General features: G+C 36.6%; 1 protein-coding gene across 12 annotated transcripts in view; it reads left to right on the top strand.

The window, feature by feature from the left end:
• Positions 1-18,987, top strand: part of Lmo7 (LIM domain 7) — a 217,411-nt gene extending 198,424 nt beyond the window's left edge. For 8 of the 12 annotated variants that reach the window (XM_048801284.1, XM_048801285.1, XM_048801293.1 and 5 more), the window contains 12 exons: positions 970-1,026; positions 2,815-2,843; positions 3,102-3,206; positions 3,812-3,904; positions 4,462-4,820; positions 5,699-5,764; positions 7,999-8,051; positions 10,357-10,570; positions 13,474-13,779; positions 15,581-15,689; positions 16,829-16,931; positions 18,222-18,987. In XM_048801284.1, the coding sequence (XP_048657241.1) occupies positions 970-1,026; positions 2,815-2,843; positions 3,102-3,206; positions 3,812-3,904; positions 4,462-4,820; positions 5,699-5,764; positions 7,999-8,051; positions 10,357-10,570; positions 13,474-13,779; positions 15,581-15,689; positions 16,829-16,931; positions 18,222-18,244 (1,517 nt within the window). In that variant the 3' untranslated portion in view covers positions 18,245-18,987. The remainder of the gene's footprint in view (positions 1-969; positions 1,027-2,814; positions 2,844-3,101; positions 3,207-3,811; positions 3,905-4,461; positions 4,821-5,698; positions 5,765-7,998; positions 8,052-10,356; positions 10,571-13,473; positions 13,780-15,580; positions 15,690-16,828; positions 16,932-18,221) is intronic. The other 4 variants (XM_048801287.1, XM_048801294.1, XM_048801288.1 and 1 more) reach the window with 2 other exon arrangements.
• The last annotated feature ends 528 nt before the right edge of the window (positions 18,988-19,515 follow it).

Genomic DNA, 19,515 nt, shown 5'->3' with positions numbered 1-19,515 from the left:
TTATTGTACACTATATCAAATCCAACCTAAATTTATAAATTTCCTTTCCCTCATTGATTATTTCTCTTTATATTTCATTTCCAATAGAAATGACTATATTTTAATTTTTTTAAAATTTATTTTTTAATCAAAGGAAGTTTTAAAACAAGCATTTCTTATTTTTCTTCCTGATACCAAATCTCTAAAGCATCTTGGTCCTCTTCTGCCAGTGGCCCAGGCAGAGCCAACTGATAAAGACATCTAATGCTTTAGTGACAGTAGGACTATACGCAGGCCCTGCCATTTGAAGATTTTGTTTAGAAAAATAAACAGCAACTAGTATGAAGTAATAATCACATTTATATTTTATGCCATACTCTTGTCACAGATATGTGGGAGAAGTCACTGTTTTCTAATTTTTTTGATTGAAGTTCATTTTGTCTAAGTTAGCAGCTACAAGATCTTGAAAACTAGAGCAAAATATTTTAGATTGAAAAAAATCATAATTTCAGCATTTGTTTTCATTTGATCTTCCTGTAGCTATTATTTATTTTGTTGTCCTCCTCCTCCCCAATAATTTTCAGTTCTTATTCATCAGTGTTATGAAAATTCTTTGGCAGAAAAAATGTTAGATTGATTAACTTAAGCAAAATGTGTTAATTTTTATTTCCCTAAAGCTTTGTGACCTAGCACGGACTGTATGACTTTCACAGCAGTGAAAGTATGAATGTTGTCTATTAAAATTTATTAATGAAGATATTTTTTGTTCCTTTTACTAATTTAAATGTAATATAAACTACTAAAATATATGTGTCTGTATCCCTTGAAATAATTCATGTTTTCTGTGGCTGTTAGTTTTGTCATTAAAAAAAAAATTGATACAGATTTGAAAGGTGTGTCAGGTATCATTTAATTTACCAGTGGTGAGAAATTAAAATGAATGATATGATATGGTATTTATTATTATTATTATTTTTATTTTCCAACTAGCATCTGAACCCATTTCTTTGAAAAACTTAAAAAGACGATCACAATTTTTTGAACAAGGTAAACCACAAAGCTAATAGTATGTTCCCTTTCATGGACTTGTTTTCATTCTCCATTCTTCTGATGGTCTGTGGTTCTGGGAACTGAGCCTCTTCAGTTTAGCTGTCATTATGACCCAGCAACATAACCCATTTCCATTCTTTCCCTAGGCTCATCAGGCTTTTCTTACAGTTCATGGGTCTACCTCTGTGGTAATGGGTCTTTGTGTGTCCTTTGTATAGCTATAAAGGTTTTTTCTCTTTTAACTGATTAAAAAACAAATAAAAACAAAAAACTGAGATGCTGTTAAACACACATGTCTTTCCACTGGGTGGTAACAGTAAGAAATGAGGAGTTTCATTTAAATCTTACTACTTTCTGCAAATTGCATAATGTTACACTACACCAACATAGAATTGACCAATCTTTAAAAACTGACCTGTTTTTGGTTGTGAAAATGCTCTGAATAAAGAGTAGAATTATTTGTTGCTATGGGATGGTGGCTTTGGAATGTCAATGTGACTTCAAAGTAATAAATTAATTTGAGTTGCATCTGAGGACAGGTGCATTTTGGGCTTCTTGATGTTGGTGTAGGGTGGGCAGGGCTATTTCACAAATACGTGATGCATGTGACATTTCCTCCCTTTCACGATTGTCGGTTGCTCTGTCTCATGAATGCAATTTGAGCTCTGTTTTTTGCTATGAAGAACTTAAAAGTAATGTTCAACATTCGAGATGCAACAGCTGGAGCAGATTGTGCTGTTGTTGTCTAAAATGTTATTCTTCCTTTTAAGATTACTGAAACACAAACCTGTCTTATAACATGATACTGGACTTGTGTATATTATGTTAATCACCTACTGTTCTTCCTTTGGTGGGTGAAGGTCACTTTTTAACCAGAAATAGCTTGCATGTCTGTTTGTGTCAGTATCCTTAGTGTTTTGGTTCATCTTTTAAATTAAACTATTGTTTTCTATGGTTATTTAAGTGAAATAATATTATACTCCTACTCAAATTGGCCAAAATAAAATAATTTCTTTTCTATCTTGATTCTAATTTTGATTTTATTTTCTTCAGTAAACTATTCTGGGAAGACCATTTTTCTGTCTCAAAGCAGTTTTCTTAAAAAAATTACAGAAGGAAATACTTTAACAACTGAGGTTTCAGGAAAATTTACAAATAGCGTATACTAATATATTTTCTGAAAGTTTACATTTTTATGATCATTGTATTATGTACAGACACATACTTATGTAGGCTTCTAAGGATAAAAATAATAAGAATGTGCCCTGAAGTTCAAACATGAAACTTGACTACTTGTTTTGCAAATGATAGTAAAGTTACATGTTCTTGAATATGTTGTAGTGGCACGTTTTTTTTTTTTTTGAATGACTTGTAGCTGTCATACTACAATTACACAGTTGCAAGTAAATAACTGAATTTGTTATATGTTATAACATTTGAGATTCTTTTTTTTCTGTTAGACCAAACTGTGAGATCTTTTATTCTTTTAGTAATAAAAGAACCCTAAAATGCTTTCAGGATGTCCATTGATTCAGCTCTGGTATCTGGAGCTAGTGTGTGCCTTTGGCACCCCTGGATAATCTTCTTGTTATTGGCTTTGAATTTGAAGAATAACAAATGAAACTAAAGGGAAAAAAGGATATATTGACTTGTTTTAAAGAAGTTTATGTCACTTAGTATACTGACATAGGGATAGTTAGGATGTAACTTTCTGAATGGAATTATTTCATAGAAACAAAAAGACTAATATTGTATTTTTTCCCTCCTTGCCCACATGCTGCAAAGCAGGAAGCTCTGACTCTGTGGTTCCTGATGTAAGTAGTATTCATTTGTAGTTGGGAATAAGTAAGGTGAGCTGGTGGGAACAAACTCATATGCAGTAGCTTTGCTTACATTATTTTCAGTTGCATAGGGTATATCCTCCAAGTTGAGAAGAGTTACTTTGAAATATTAAGCTAGTTCTTCTCTGGTACAGTACAAAGCAGAGTGTAAGATGAATAATTGATATTTGTGAAAGTGGTTCAATAGATGACTTAATGAAACTCCATTGTTGTTCTTTGATAACTGGTTAGCTTCCAGTTCCAACCCTCAGTGTCCCCAGTCGCTGGGCATGGGATCAAGAGGAGGAGCGAAAGCGGCAGGAGAGGTGGCAGAAGGAGCAGGACCGTCTACTTCAGGTAGTGTGGGATGGCATGAGTGAATAGGAATTAGGCTTAGCTTTCATGGCTTCTTTCTGGTCCATGTCAACCAGTATAGAAAAGCAAATTTTAAAAAATAAAACCAATAGTTTCATCTCTATTGTTTTGTAGGTAGCACATTTTGCGTTAATTAGATTTCCATTTTGAAGATTTCCAGAGTTTTCCTTTAAAAATCATTTTTATTAGCTTTTATATGTACTTTCAGAGTACATGAGGGGTGCACTCAGGAAAGGTAAATAGTCTTTGTGAGGACTTAGTTCTCCTCAGTGATTGAGTAGGTTCAATACGGAATAATTTAGTCTTTCTCACAGCTGGAAGCTTTGAGGAATTATGTCCATGGTAAAGGGTAGATATGCGTCTAATTTGGTATATGCACACTTTTCTGACATCTGCATTTAGTTCCTTAAAATTCTCTGCTACTTTAGGGACTAAAATCTGGTTGGTTAAATGAAAATAAAATCATGTATTTAAAGGTTGAGGTTAGGGAGAACCAAAGTATTAATGAAAGATTCTGCTTAAAATGTAAAGTTATTAAAAAAATGAAAAGTTATTAATATTGATTAATACACTGTGTTTTCTCACAGGAAAAATACCAACGTGAGCAAGAGAAACTGAGGGAAGAGTGGCAAAGGGCTAAGCAGGAGGCTGAGAGAGAGAATTCCAAGTACTTGGATGAGGTATCATTGAAACAGGCTGCTTACTTCCTTCTCTTTACCTGGTTGGTGAAACTAGCTGAGAAGTAAGGGACTCCTCATTTCCTCTGAGTTTGGCCACATGTTCACCTCTCTAGTTTTTTGAAAAAAACTGGTTTAGAGTTTGGCCTTGATGTTTCAATCTTTCTCTTAGTTTTTCTATTATATCATTAAATAATTATATTAATAGAACTTCAGTGCTTCTTCCTCCAACTTATATCTCAGTCACTTGGGAGGCCTTCTTTAGCTATTATCCTAGCTACTCAGGAGGCTGAGGCAGAAGAATTGCAAGTTTGAAGCAATTGGGCAACTTAGCAAGACCCTCCCTGTCTTAAAATAAAATGACTGGCGGTATAGTGCAGTGGTATAGTGTGTGCCTAGCATGTGTGAAGTCTTGGGTTCAATCCTTATCACCACCAAGAGGAAAAAAAATCAATGAAATTTTGGGCAACTACAGTTAATACCTAAAAATTAGTATCTATGTATGTGAAATTATTGATATACAGATTGAGATGGATTTCTCTTTTCCACTGGTCACATAGGAACTGATGGTCCTAAACTCAAACAGCATTTCTCTGACCACACGGGAACCTGCCATTGCCACTTGGGAGGCCACCTGGAGTGAAGGGTCCAAGTCTTCTGACAGGGAAGGAACTCGAGCAGGAGAGGAGGAGAGGAGACAGCAGGAAGAGGATGTTGTTCATGAGGACCAAAGACAGAAGCTGCAGGAACAATTCATTCTTGAGAGAGAGGGGAAACTGAAGGAGCAACAAGCTCAGGAAGAACAGGAGAAGAAACAGCGGGAGGCTGAGGCTGAGGCGCAGAAGCACCGTGCAGAAGAGCAGAAGCGCCAGGCAGAGATAGAGAGGGAAACTTCGGTCAAAATATACCAGTACAGGAGGTCTGTCCCCACCACTGAATGTTGCACAGGAGTTTAAATAGGATTGGCTTCACTGTGTGCATTACACTTCAAAGCACCTTGTTGGTCTTCTGCTGCTACCATCTTTTCTCTGCACAAGTGAATGCAAGAATCCCAACAGAGCCTTTAGATCACAAATCTAATCATGTCACCATAATTCCCTGCTCAACTCTCCAGATGGTTTCCTGTCCCCTTAGAACACTGTACAGTCCTCAGCATGGTACAGAAGTCTTATCCAAGCCATGTCTTGGTCCCTTTGTCTACCACTTAATGCCCACCACTCTTGCCCACATTTGTCTGCTGCAGCCATACTGGCCTCCATGTCCAACGTACTCTGCATCTGGACTTTTATATTTTCTGTTTCTCTGCCTGAAAATGTCTTTCCTCACCTATTTGTGTGGCTTACTCATTTTATTCAAATCTCTGCTCAAATGTCACCTTCTTAGATTTTCCAGAATACCTCATTTAAAACATATGACTCTTTCTTTCTTGTCTATGTGCCCTTATCCTGCTTTCTATTATGATGTTGTCTCTCTGTTGGCCTGCCTGCCCCAGTAAAGTATAAGTGCAAAGAGGCCAACAAATTTGTTTTGTTTACTTCTGTAGCCTAGCCCTAGAGCAGTACTGGGGCATGGTGGGCACCCAGTACTTACTTGTGGAATGAGTGATGTATGAGTAACCAATGTCTGTTGGCAGCAGAAGGAAAGTAAAGCTCAAAGTGATTGGTTGAAATACTTTATCTTTGGTTATTAACCCATAGACCATTTACATAAAGAGGCTAGAATAACATTATTTTGGAATCCTTGTCTTAAAGTTTTATATTTTGATTGTAAGTTTTTATTTTTTGGTCAATCTTTTAGGCCAGTTGATTCTTATGATATACCAAACAAAGAGGAAGAATCTTCAGGTTTTCTTCCTAGTGACAGGTGGGTAAAACATTTTATTTGTAGTAATTGGTTTCACCTAAATGGCCCCAGTTCTGCATAGAAACTATTTTGTAAAACTACTTTGCCCTTTGTCTTTTGTGGAATACAAATAGAACTTGCTGGTTAATCTCTGTTATCAGTTAGCTTTTGATGTGTAACAACTTCCCCTAAACTTAGCGACTTATGATTTTGTGGGTCATCTTTCTGGATTGAGCTAATCAGGCAGTTCTTTTAGTTGACTGGGCACCCTCATGTATCTGCTACCAGTTGGCTGGCAGCTGGGGCAATAAGAGCAACTGCGGCATGTGTCTTTCAACATCCAATAAGTCAGTGGGGTCTTAAGTACATGGCATTGGGCAGAAAAGAGAGGCTTAAAGAGAGAGGAAGCCTACAAGGCTTAGGTCTATGCTATTGTCTATAAAGTTGCAAGGCCAGCTCCATTTCATAGAGGGGAGGAGTCACATTTGCAAAGAGAAATGGACATGGGAAGAATTGTAGAATTGTGTCCTTTTACTTTCCTTTTTTTTTGGTAATATACCATAGCTTTAAAAAAAATTATAAGTAATGGCTTCAGATTACCTAAAAATAGGTTGTATAAGGGCATATACAGTGAAAATTGTGATCTTTCTTTTAGTCTGTTTGGAACCAGTTGCTCAGTTTTGAGGAATGAAGATAAAATTTCAGATAAGTTTCTGAAAATGTGTTTTAAAACTTCCTAAAGCATTAAGTTTTAATGTTTAATGTAATTTTTATTTATTTATTTATTTATTTATTTTTTAATGGAATTTTTAAGGTGCTTTGCAGTTATGAAATTATTAAGGACTTCTGAACAGAATTGGTCAAATATCTAATGTAGGACCAATAGCTTATTATTGAAGAGATGAAATTCCTCCTTGGGGAAATTTGATTTTATTTTTAGATATAAGGGAAACTTATAGGCAGTCTGAATGACTGAAAAGGACTCAGAGTATAAAGGAAAAAGGAAAGGAATGACTAGATAAGAATGGGCCAACAATAACTATAAAAAATTATCTAGTGATAAAAGACCTTATTTATAATGAATCTGAGTGTAAGTCATTAAAATGTTGATCTATCTTTTAGAACTATGTATATTTAAAAAGCTTTATTTATATAGTTTGTTACCTTGGGGAAAATAATTACAATGAAGTGAAAAAACTTAATTCCAGAAAATATGAAATCCTCTAGACATTGCTGATAAAGCCCTAGAGATATCAAGAAGTGTGGCTCTATACCTGGTAATAACTGGTTTTTCCTTTGTAAATAAGTAAAGTTTTTCCAAGAATGTGTGTGTCTATCAGTTGTGGTACATTATTATGTATTATAGATTATTGCACTGCGTACATAAGTATGTTGTATTCATATGAATAACACTACATGTTATTGTAAAATACTCTATATTATTTTGTGTTATGATTACTATTATTTTTGAAGCTTAGTGTGCTTAGTAGAGTGAGAATAAAATTAGCATTTGTTGATTTCTAGAACTAAAGTTAAAAATTTTCAGAAGCTGCTATGCAGGTTGGGCATGATGGCACACGCCTGTAATCCCAGCAGTTCAGGAGGATCACAAGTTCATAGCCAGCCTCAGCAAATTAGAGAGGTCCTAAGCAATTTATCAAGACCCTGTCTCAAAATAAAATATTAAAAGGGGATGGGGATGTGGCTCAGTGGTTAAGTGCCCCTGGATTCAATCCCTGGTACCCCCCCCCCCAAAAAAAAAAAATAAAAAGAAGAAGAAGAAGTAGTAGTTGCTATGCAGTAAGTTTCAGTACCTGTTTGGAGTGCTAGGGTAGTGTTGGGTGAATTGCTGTTCTAGGGTAATCAGTGGTCTAATGCCTCAGAAGTTGAAATCATGATGTTGGGGCAATGTGGAGTGAGCCAGATAGTCTGACTTTGGGTGACCTGATGGCAGATGCTTGGTAAGCCCAGTAAAATTAAGGTCTGGAAGAGTGAATGTTGACAAAATCTGATCAGTAATTATATTCTTCATTTTTGTATTAGAGAAGTATTATCACTTATTCACCTCTTCTTATCATTTCATTTTTCTGTTTTCTGCTAGTACACACAATATAAAAAATTCCTTGGTTTAAAATAAATATAGCTCTCAATAGGAAATAAATCAGCTTCTTTAAAAAACAGTCTTTTTGGTGTTCTTTATAAATATGAAAAAGATGTTCTTATTGAAACACATTTAATATGTTCTTTATTTTTAGGAATAAATCCAGATCTACTACTGAATTGAATGATTACTACACAAATAAAAATGGTAAATGAGATTTTTTTTTCAAACTTCTTCAGCTTGATTGTTTGTGCTATCACATGCAATAATCAGTATTTTTAAGGGCAAGATATTTCAGAATTCATTAAGATTACATGATTTAAAAACTATTTTCAGTGTCTGCATATAATAATAAAACAACAACCCTGTGTTTATTGTGGCTTTATTTATAGTAGAAAACTACTTGGAGATTAAAATGGTTTTTAAATAGCTATTTAAATATGTGAGATTTTGGTAAAATGATGCTGATGCAATTTTATTTAGTAAATTTAATTGCAGCTGAAGAAATGGCACAGAAAAGATTTGCAGAATAGATGAAAAAGTTGTATACAAATTTGAAGTTGTGTATTGAAATGCTAAAATATGAAAAAAAATTCCAAAATGATAATGATTTCATTGACTCCACAAAAATAATTTGGAATCTGATCTTATTAGTATAAAGTTTTTTTTTGTTGTTGTTGAGGTGTGGGGCCCCATCCTAGTTCCGGCATATTGCTGACATGTGGGAGCATGCAAGGCTCTCATTGCCAGCTTTTTCTTTTATCAAAAAGAGAGGGAAAAAAAAAGATCTGTTTTTTTACGTGTTTTCTTTTAAGCATTGATAAGGAATTTTAAAAACTTTAGATTAGTCTCCATGAGCAAAACAACAATATCTAACAAGTCAGAATGTTCTGGTGGCATCTAATTTGTAGCCCCTGGTAAGAGCTTGTAGAATTTATAATTTCCATTAGGGGCTCTGTCATCATATTTTCCCTTGAATTTGTAGGACCTTCTAATATCTGGTCCTAGCATACTTTTCCAGTCTTTTCTGCTCTTTTCCCCTTTAGGAACCCTTAAACATAACCAGATTGTCTTCTCCTAATTCTGACTTTGTCAGATACTTTTTGATATGGTTCCTCTGGTCTTGGATCTTTTCCTATTTGGATTTCCCATTTCTTCTCCCTGAACTTGCCCCTAGCCACCATTAAAGTTATAGTTTAATCTTCTCTGAAATATTTTTTTTTAAAAAGTTTTAATTACTTATACATGACAGTAGAATGCACTTTGACACATCATACGTAAATGGAGTATAATTTCTCATTCTTCTGGTTGTACATGATGTAGAATTACACTGGTCATATAGTAATATATGTAATAGGATAATGTCAGATTCATTCTACTAACCTTTCTACCTCCATACCCCTCCCTCCCTTCACTCCCTTCAACCTAAGTAATAGCTGTATGCTTTCCTGAGTGAAACTCATGATCTGTTAGTAACAGCAGATCTGACTCAGAAATAATATTGTTTGTGATTCTGGTTTGTGTCTCATCCTATGTGTGTGTGTGTGTGTGTGTGTGTGTGCTCTTTATGAAGTTCAAGTTCCTGAGTGGCATGCAGTGGAAATTATTAACTGTTTAGTGGAATAACTTGATTATACCAGTAAGGTTCTTTTAAAATGGAAAATGTTTTCTTTAAAATTCAACCAAAGTGATAAGCTATGTTAAACTTAGGAGTATATAAGGGTGGTTCTGCTCATTGCTTACTGGAAGATGAAACTAAGACATAGATAAACTATGAATTTTGAAAGAATGACAATAGCAGTAAATATAGAAAAATAAAATAAATCCTTGGATAAAATTTTCTAATTGATATTAAGGCACAGATGATACTTCAGTGGATGATACTTTAATCTTAATGTTTTACCCAAATCGTAAATCAGTCAGCAAACCCAAGAGATAAAGCCCTTAGGATAAAACCTGACTTAATGATCATTAATAAATGTGATAATCCAAATTATACTTCTGTAAGTTCCTTAGAACAGAAAGAAGCATAACATTTATTTGGATGGTAACTGTCATTTGGATGCCTGGGCTGTTTTTCCATTTCAGAGACTGAATATGTTCTTAGCCCTGCAATTTGGTGACATGAATACTCAGGTCAGGTCAGCTAGAAATTCGCGCCTCTGTGGGCTTTCTTTTCCCAAGGGAGTGCTTTTTTTTTTTTTTTTTAAAGAAAACTTCATGTTCTTACACAGAGTTGTCATAGCCAGTGATCCAGTGATCCCATTCTGGCTCTTCCCTTCTACAGGCAGCCCCTGGGTGTCCCTAGTATGTTCTGTGTTGTGCCTGTGGGTAGGGAACTGGCATCTTCAGAAACAGGAGACAGGTGCTTTCTGTGTCATTGCAGCCACCTCATTGGAAGTTGATAATATGTAAGCATATGTCAGATGTTAAGCTGGACTGTCTTTGGAGATTTATCCACTGTCCTTTCTTATGTACTAACCCTGAAGCTTTTTGTGTATTTTTAATTTAGGAAGCAACAAATACTTGGACCGAATTGGGGGTACAGGCTTTTCACAGAGAAGCTCCAAGAAAGATTCAGCCCCCTCAGAAGCAGAGCTGGAGAGACAACAGATTCTCCAGGAAATGAGAAAGAGAACATCCCTTCACCATGACAATAGCTGGATCCGACAGCGTAGTTCCAGCATAAATAAAGAGCCCATCTGTCTGCCTGGGGTCATGAGAAGGTGGGAGAAAGTTTGGGAATCGCTGCTTCTTTGTTGTGAGGCAAATGCTTAATTTCTAGATGTGCTGGTGATTTGTTTGGACAGAAGAGATATAATTTCTTCTACTTACCTGAGGTCTGGCAAGAGGAAGACAAGTAGGAAAAAAAACATTGGGCTCTATCCTATGTCGACCATGAGCCAGATGCTTTGCCTACGACATCTCATTTAATCTGGAGAAACTGGTTTGAAGTAGGGTAGTAATTCTGTGACTCAAGCAGGTAATATAGTTGGACAAGACGACATGGTTAATAGGTTACAAATCTGGTTCTAGAACTCTGAAGTGGGATTGGGATAATTAAATAAGCACTTAGTGCTTTCTGGGCTGCCAAACTTTAAAAAAGGTATTGAAACTTCTGTTTATAATGAGATGATGATTAGATTGGAATTATCAAAATGGGATTTGCAAAGTGTGAAAAATCTAAGTTTTCTAACTTTAAAAAGTTAAGTATACAGAATAAATTAGAGATGAAAAGATGAATATTTTAAAAGATAAATCTTGGTAAACAAATCCTGCAGCTACTTTGAGTCAGTATTTCCTTATTTGACAAACTGGGCAAAGTTATTTTTAACACCCTAGAGACAAAAAGCTCATTTTCTCAGCATACAAATATCTTCTTAAAAATCAGTAAATGAACCTTAATGACTATAAGAAAATAGGTGATTTGAGCAGGTGGTTTATAAGAAAAAGAAACAAAAAGCCAATCAATGTATGAAGATTAACACTATTCCCAAAATAACAATGATATGTCTCTTTTACTTAGGAGATTTGGAAAGAATTATATGATTGCTTAAACTTAGTAATTGTATAAGCAAATAGGAATTCTTCCCAGTTGGGTGGATAGCTTTTCAGTGTGTATTAAGCAAAGTTTTATACATCTGAATTCAGTGAACAATTAAGTTTCTAACATTCTTATCTTCTGGATGTATTTGGATAAGTCTGCACAAATATATCCAAAATGATGAACACTTACACATTATTAATAATGACTGAGAAAAATCACCATGTCCTCTGTGCAAAGGGTACTTAATAGTTGTTCAATAGGTAGTGGTATACCAGAAAGATAAAATACTATATAACCATTAAAGGAAGAGAAAGACATTGCTGCATAATATAGCACTTCAAAACCTAGTGGGTTAAAATAACAACTCGTTCTTTCTCTCAGATCTGAGGGTTGCCTGGGAAATTCTTTGCATGCAGTTGACTGGGGCACTTGAGCAACTGTTGTCATTTAGAGTAGGAGCTGGTAATTTAAAAAAAAGTAGAATAACATTTTAAAAAGAAAAAATAAAGGACTAGACAGTAAATAAGTTTTGTTGGCTGCAGAGGTCTCTGTCACCTATTCTTTGTTTTCTTAATGACTCTTTGAAAAATGAGCTATATATATCTTGGCAATGGGCTGTAATTTGTTGCCCCTCATGCAGAGGGCCCTCTGAAGAGCTTAAGCCATATCTAGTGGTTAGAAATGTCTGTTCTTACCTGTGCTGCTCCACATAGCTGCCTGGGCTTCCTCATGGCATGGCACCTGGATTCAAACAGGTAGACTGGCAGAAGGACATATCCTAATATGTAAGTCTTCTTCCATTCCATGTGCATCATGGCTGCTGATGCCTGTTGGCCACAGATCAAGCCTAAAGTCATTGGCAGGGACTACACAATAGAGTGGATTCCAGAAGGTATGGTTCCTTGGGAACCAGCAAGGTACCATCTGCCACATAAATAGGCATGAAGTTATATGTTAAGTGGTAAATGAGTTATTGAAGACTGTGTTATAGCATTATCCCACTTAAGAATGTTAACAGGCAAATACCTTGCATGTGTATATAAACACATTTGTACTTCTGAAAATTTGATTGTATATGTAAATATTTGCACATGTGAGAAACGTGTGAAGGACCTATAGTTAGCACAGGTTAGGTTAGGGCAAGTGTGGTAAGTGAGGGAAGGGACCCTTGAAATCCCTCATATACTGTTCTGTGTTGCGTGAGTTTTTCCATGTGATATATTACTCTTATAATGTTAAAGTTAAATGCATATTTTAAGCTTGACATATGAGAATATTTAAGAGTAATAGCAACACAATTGATAAGTGAGGAAAAAACTTATAATTTGCAATTAATATTGGTTGATCAGTATTAATGTAAGTATACAACTTTAAAAGAGATTTTTCAGAAGGTGTCTTTAAGTCAGTTTGTGAGCTAAATGTGTTTTCAATTTAAGGGATTGGTTGGCAAATGCTTCTGGTAATGTGGACATTAAGCAGTTGGAATTTAGGGTTTTGGATGGTGAATTATTGAGCATTTCATGGAAGGCTAGTCTGTGTTATTTTGAAATCAGGGTGACTGGGTTGAAAGCTGATTACCACCCTTGACTGGCTCTAACTGTGGTCTGCTTAACTTTGATGAGATTTTAAAAATCTTTTATAGAATTGTGGAGATTAAGTTTAATACTGTTGTGAAAACATCTAGCCTAATATTTATCATATTTAAGTGCTTAAATATAGTTTTGGATTGAATTTGAAAGACTGTAAAATTTATATGTCTAAACTATCAAAGATAATGGTTGTCTGTCTTACTGTTAGCTTTTATCTTAAAAAATACTTTTCTTTCCACTTTGGTTGTACTTATTTTATCTAAGCACCAAGTGAATGAAGTAAAAGTGAAGGTTGATTGAAATGTGAAACCTCATGCTAGCTCTGATGATGAGCAATTTACCTGTTCAAGGTAATTTTCTATGTAAGTGGATGTAAATTAATACCTGCTTTAGAAGTACACAGAATGGACCTTTTAATGGTTGTAATGATGTGTTGAATAGGTTTCTAGTTGGATGCCTAATGCTGTTTTGATGAGTCCTTTACGTGTTTCAGAGGTGAGTCTCTAGATAACCTGGACTCCTCCCGATCTGCTTCTTGGCGACAGTCCCCTTGGCTTGGTCAGCCTGCAGGCGTCTATGCTTCTTCCTCTGTTCAAGACTTCAGTCGCCCACCATCTCAGCTGTTGTCCACATCCAACCGTGCCTACATGCGGAACCCATCCTCCAGTGTGCTGCCTCCTTCCGCTGGCCCTGGGAAGGCCACCACGGGCGGAGTCACCAACCAGACCCCTGCCCCTCGCAGCCATTCCCCTTCCACTCCACAGCCACAGCCACAGCCAGGCACTCAGCCCCGCAGCAGGTGAGGCCCTTTATTTTTCTCCTCTCCTTCTCTTAGTCTCAAGGTTTTTTAAATCAAAATTTCCCCTAAATCTTGTTCAAGCTTTCAGTGAAAAAAGAACAGCACATTTGAATATGTCACAGTCAGATTGAGAAGACTTTCTTAATATCTCTTCATGCTACCCTAATAGTATTTATAGATGTCTCAGAAGTCAGTGGAGACCTTGAAGATGTCTACCAGTTGCCAGGGTTTTCTTGGCCTGAGCGTGTGGTCAGTGTCTTGGTGTAAGACATATCTGAATAGTCCTCCATGTGGAATCATAAAAACATATACTAGATCACAGATGCTTTTCCTGTTTATGGGTAAAAGCAGTATTGTAAAATGTTTGGCTGTTTTAATGACACTGCAATACAAACTCATTTTATAGGAACTGAGTATAAGAGAAGACATTATAATCAAGTGTTCATAGTCTGGTGAGCTTTAACAACCTGGGTTTAAAAAATATTAAGTAGGTTAGGTCTTTGGTTTTGGGGTTTTTGATTGCCAGAATCCTTGCTTAGATGTTACCTGGTTTGCCATCATTTTGTTCAGGCTACATCAACTGAGTTCCATAGTTCACATGGGGTGGGAAGTGTGTGAGAGTTTAATAGCATCACTAGCCACGTGCCTTGTGCTGTGGAGTGAAGCTCAAATGTCAGAGTGGGTTTCTTTTGTGTTTCGTGTAAGTACATGCTTCTGTTGTCACCCCAAGGGAATTCTGGCACATGCTACATTTTTTTTTTTTTTTAACAAATGGAACAATTTTTAAAGGTAGAATATACATTGATATTAAGATTTTTTTAACTATCAAAGAAGAGACTTTTATAAGGAATCTTTTTATAATCCAATATAATGTTGCCTATGCCAAAATCTACAAAATGTATCTTAAAGAGTTTGAAGTAAAAGAAAAGGGGTAAGGATTTATGATCAGTTTGTCAGCAGAGGCGAAGTTTGTGCAGAGGAGAGGATCCATTTATTTACTGGGATCCCCACTTACCACATGCTAGAAGAACAGAGGTCAGAGGGATGATCATTGAGCTTCTCTTCCCTGAGAAGATCTCTATGGCCTTCAACATTGGACACTCAGCAGCTATGCACTTCTCAGCACCACTGAAGTTCTGTGCTAATCCCTAGGGATTAGAGGTAAGGAGGAAGTGGCTGTCACTTCAGCAGTGCAAGAGATGAGACCTACATCCAGAAGTAAAGTAGAAACTCCTTCTATATGGAAATGGTAGCTGCCTGGCGGTATTTATTTTATTCTCTGCTGAGCCAGTTGTTTAGGCCAGAGACACAGGCAGGAAAGCACTGACACTTTGTTTAATTAGAAAATTGGGCAAATAAGAAAGAAAAGTAGAACTCCCAATGCCTGTTGAGGGAAGTTGGGGCTGCTCTTCAGTCTGAGGTATGGAGTGACATGATTAGAGTTGCATGCTTTGGCAGGTTTAACTGGCATGAAAATGTAATGGATTAGAGAAGGGGAGGTATTGCTAAGTAGGTCTATGATCTAAGGAGAATGGTGTCATACAGTGCCGAGTGGACTAATTGCACTGGAACTGTTCATGTAGGTGAGTATTTGTCCGGGGTCCCAGAGCTGCCATGCAGATCATTCACAGTTACAGTATAATTGAGGCATGCTGTGCTTGTCTGGTAAAATTTTTCTCCCACAGATACAAACAGCCTTCCTTAAGTTGCTATTATGGATGCGAATACCAGAGTGTGATTTTAAATATGAATCTCATGTGTGCAGGTGAACGCTTCCATTCCGTTCTTGTTCTGTGTCTAGGTCAGTCAGTGGGAAGCGAGTGTGCTCCTACTGTAATAACATTCTGGGCAAAGGAGCTGCCATGATCATCGAGTCCCTGGGTCTTTGTTATCATTTACATTGTTTTAAGGTGAGAGTGAGATAAATAGCCTGCAGGCCTGCAAAGCTTTGCTTGGAGAGCGCATGGCTTCTTTGAGCCGCTGGGTGTGGATGTGCCACTAACAAGCTAGGTGCTATATTTGTCTGTCTGTGCTTTGTTGGAATCAAAGATTGCTTGCTATTACTTAGTTCTCAAATTTTGAATCTAGTCATAAGTGAATCTGGAAACACTATGCATTTCCTATCTCTAATCTCTGAGAATTCTATAAATAAAATTTACAGTGCATAAATGTTTAACATGCTATCATAGGCATACTTAAAATATAATTTACCAATGTTATTGAAGACATAGGGACCTGAAATTATGACAGGGTCTAAAAGCTTACCTTGGAATAGGGAGAACACAAAGGAAAACCATTGCAAATATTTAAAAAATTGCACAGCCTGCTTATACCTGACAGGTTTTTGTACACAAAAAGTGCTAAGGCTGTGACTGTTTAGCATTGTCTGTCTCTAGAGACAGACAATCTATTTGATTCTTAGACTTACTTTGGGCCAGAAGAAAGGCCCCCTGTTGATCCTGGATTCCTACAGACCATTGTTGGTTGAAATGTGTCCATAGCTGGCTTGCACTGTTCCTAGGCAGAACAGAATGACTCAAAATAATTAGTGTTTGAGCCTTGAAGGGAGGAGCCTGTGGAAACATTTGCCAAGCTAGTGTGGCAGGAATACTGGAGGTGGCTTCCCCCAGAATGGAGTGCCAAAACCCGAACTCCATTCACTTCAGCCAGTTCTTTTATGTGGTGATGTACCCTCCATTCCCCAGGGGGCTATGAAGACTAAATCTCCTTAAGCCAATTAGCAGATTATTTCTACTTTATTTGGGGCTCTATTTAAAATGGTCATCTTGGCTCTTAAAATTGACTTTATGAATTTTTTAATGTCCTATCTGGAAGAATTGATTTTAATCTACTAATCATTTCTTGCCCCCCCCCACTTTGCTTTTTCTTTGTTTGAAATGTATTCAAGAGCTTAGAAGCTGCATTTTGCTTCTTTTTTTTTTCTTTACTTTTTTTTTCTGGGTGCGCCCCAAGCTTCCTTGAGCTAATTGTACATGGGTTGTTTTTTCTTTTTCCTTTCTCTCTCTCTCTCTTTTTTTTTGGCTCCCAGTGTGTGTCCTGTGAGTGTGACCTCGGAGGTTCTTCCTCAGGAGCCGAAGTCAGAATCAGAAACCACCAACTGTACTGCAACGACTGCTATCTCAGATTCAAATGTAAGAGAGCAAATCAGAGAGAAAATTTCTTGTCTTTTAAGGAGACCGCGGGTTCCCATGCATTTCCCTGAAACTGTAGCCATGTCCCCTTCAGCTTCACTGCCATAGGAATCTAGATTTTAGGGATCTTAGTCTATCCCCTTCGAAGAGGGTGTGTAGTATATGGTTCACTGCTCGGGGTCCAGCCACAAGGGTGGGTTATAGGGTAGTGGAACTGGAGAGGAACTTGTACCCAAAAGTCCAGACCCTGCATCTCTTGTTATCTGCATAGGGTCTGAATAACTCAAGGGGACAGTTAAACCAAAACAGACAAAGTGACTGAGGGTTGATCTCTCCCCAATGGCTTGTTTTTATTGTTTAACAATGAGCTTTGTTATGTGGTTTAGAATATGACCAAATTTGCAAGTGATCATTTAGAGTACTGGAGAATATCAGCTTATTCTCCATGTTACTGTCTAATCAGATATCATTACACATAGCATTTTAAAAGAGCCTTAATTCTTATCTGACTATATAGTGTTTAGGTGTCATTTTTTGCAAGATGCATTTTCCAAAACTTCAGATGCTAGTTGTGTCTAAGCATTTGTGTGTTATAAAATATAGGGTAGCATATTTGGGTTGTGTGTTGTTTATAGCTACAGCAAGACAAACATTAGTGCTGTGTATATTTTGAACCTTGATGCTGGTAACATGTTTCTTCCTTACTGTGAAGTGGTGTCACAAGTGGTATCAGCAAAACCATTTGCTTTTGAACTCTGAGGTATTTATATGACCCCTTATGTGAAGAGTGCTTTGGAAATAGTTTAAGCCCTATCAACTCTCTCTTATCTGTTGGTGGCTTCTGAGCCTTCTTTCCCCAGCTGTTCAGTTAGTCCTCCCTGGACACTGACGCTGAGGTTGGAGAGTGGCAAGGCTGGGCATGGCTGGGGAGTGTGTGTATGTGTGTGCCCTTTTCTTTCTTTGCTCCAAAGCCAAATATAATTGATTTTTAGAATCATTATTATAAAATTGCCCATGCCTTTTTTTTTTCTCCTTCAATGCAAATAATAGAGAGTTGAGTGTAATTTCTTTCTATGTCAGCAGTTCATTTTTATTCCATTTTTACAACTAAGGAATTCTGGAGCCCAGAGGCTGCGATTTGCCCAGCTTTATCCTAAAACTGAGTGACGGGTTACTCTCTCTACCTCACTGGGCCACTGTTTGAGTGATGACTGCTATGTAGCCCATGAATCGATATTCACTCGTTTCTGAATCTAAGCACTTTTCTCTCTTCTCTCCTTACCTGATCAGCTGGACGGCCAACTGCCATGTGATGTAAGTCTCCATATGAAAGCACTGTTGCAGATAGAAGAAGAGGTGCTTGCTGCTGATGTAGATCTATAAATATGTGTCTGATGTCTTTTTTGCTCTTTTTTAAAAAAGAATAACTCTTCTCCTTCTTCTTTTTGCTTTATTAGATTATGTAGGACCATTATAGTCTTGGTAGACCCTATATTTTTGTTTGTTTATTTATAAGAAGGTAATTTTGTGTGGAAAAAGTGCAGTATTTACTTTTTTGAAGACAGCATCATAAAAGCACAAGGGAAAAAATAAGAACTTAAAAATATTTTTGAGGCTGATGATGATCAAGTTTTGACTATTTAGTGGTGTTTTGAAGAGGGTATTTTATTGTTTTTTTTAAAAAGTTCTTAAAACATTATTTGAAATAGTTAATATAAATATATAATTGTACTTGCTCTGTTTATTGTATACTAAGTTAATGTGGAAACACATGAAAATTTTCATTTAAATCCATCCCTAAATTTGCTTTCTGTATCCTCTTTTTCCACCTATGTAATATGATTGAAAGAAATTTTTAGCTTATGTAACATTTTATTTTGCTTGATGAGGAGAGCTCAGTTTTCTTCACCAGAACTGTTGCTAAGCAATTCAGTAGAAAGCTGCTTATTTTCACTAATGAAAAATAACCATGGTTTGTATCCTAAAAGTTTTCTTCAGAACCTAATGAGCCTTTCTGTTCAGCTGCATTTGTAAATAAACTTGCTGATGCATTTAAGGAGTGGTCCTCTTTCTTGTGTGTATGTGTCTCCCTTTCAGTCCTTTAGATCATATTTTGGTATATGGTCTTTCTTGACACTTTTATTTAGCAGCTTTACAAAGATATAATGCACATATAATAATCTACACATATTTTAAGTGTACAATTTGACAAATTTTGATAGTGCGTAAGCCTGTGAAACTATCACCCATAGTCTCAATGGTTTTACTGAAACATTTTAATGAGGAATGTTTTAGTCAGCTTTTTCATCACTGTGATCAAAAAACCTGACAAGGACAACTAGAGCAGGAATTTTTATTTTGGTTCAGTTTCTGAAGTTTAGACCGTGGTCAGCCAACTCCATAGCTCTGGGTCTGAGGTGATACAGAGCTTCATGGCAGAAGGGTGTGGTGGAATAAAGCAGCTCAGGATACAACAACCAGGAAGCAGAGAGCTCTGCTCATCAGGGACAAAGTATAAACCCCAAAGGCACACCTCCAGTGACTTATCTCCTCTAACCACACTCTACCTGCCTACAGTTGCCAC

The sequence above is a fragment of the Marmota marmota genome, unplaced genomic scaffold, assembly GCF_001458135.2.
Source record: "Marmota marmota marmota unplaced genomic scaffold, marMar, whole genome shotgun sequence".
Classification (NCBI taxonomy): Eukaryota; Metazoa; Chordata; class Mammalia; order Rodentia; family Sciuridae; genus Marmota; species Marmota marmota.
The sequence above is the reverse complement of the archived record's forward strand: the minus strand, read 5'-3'. Positions and strand labels throughout refer to the sequence as shown.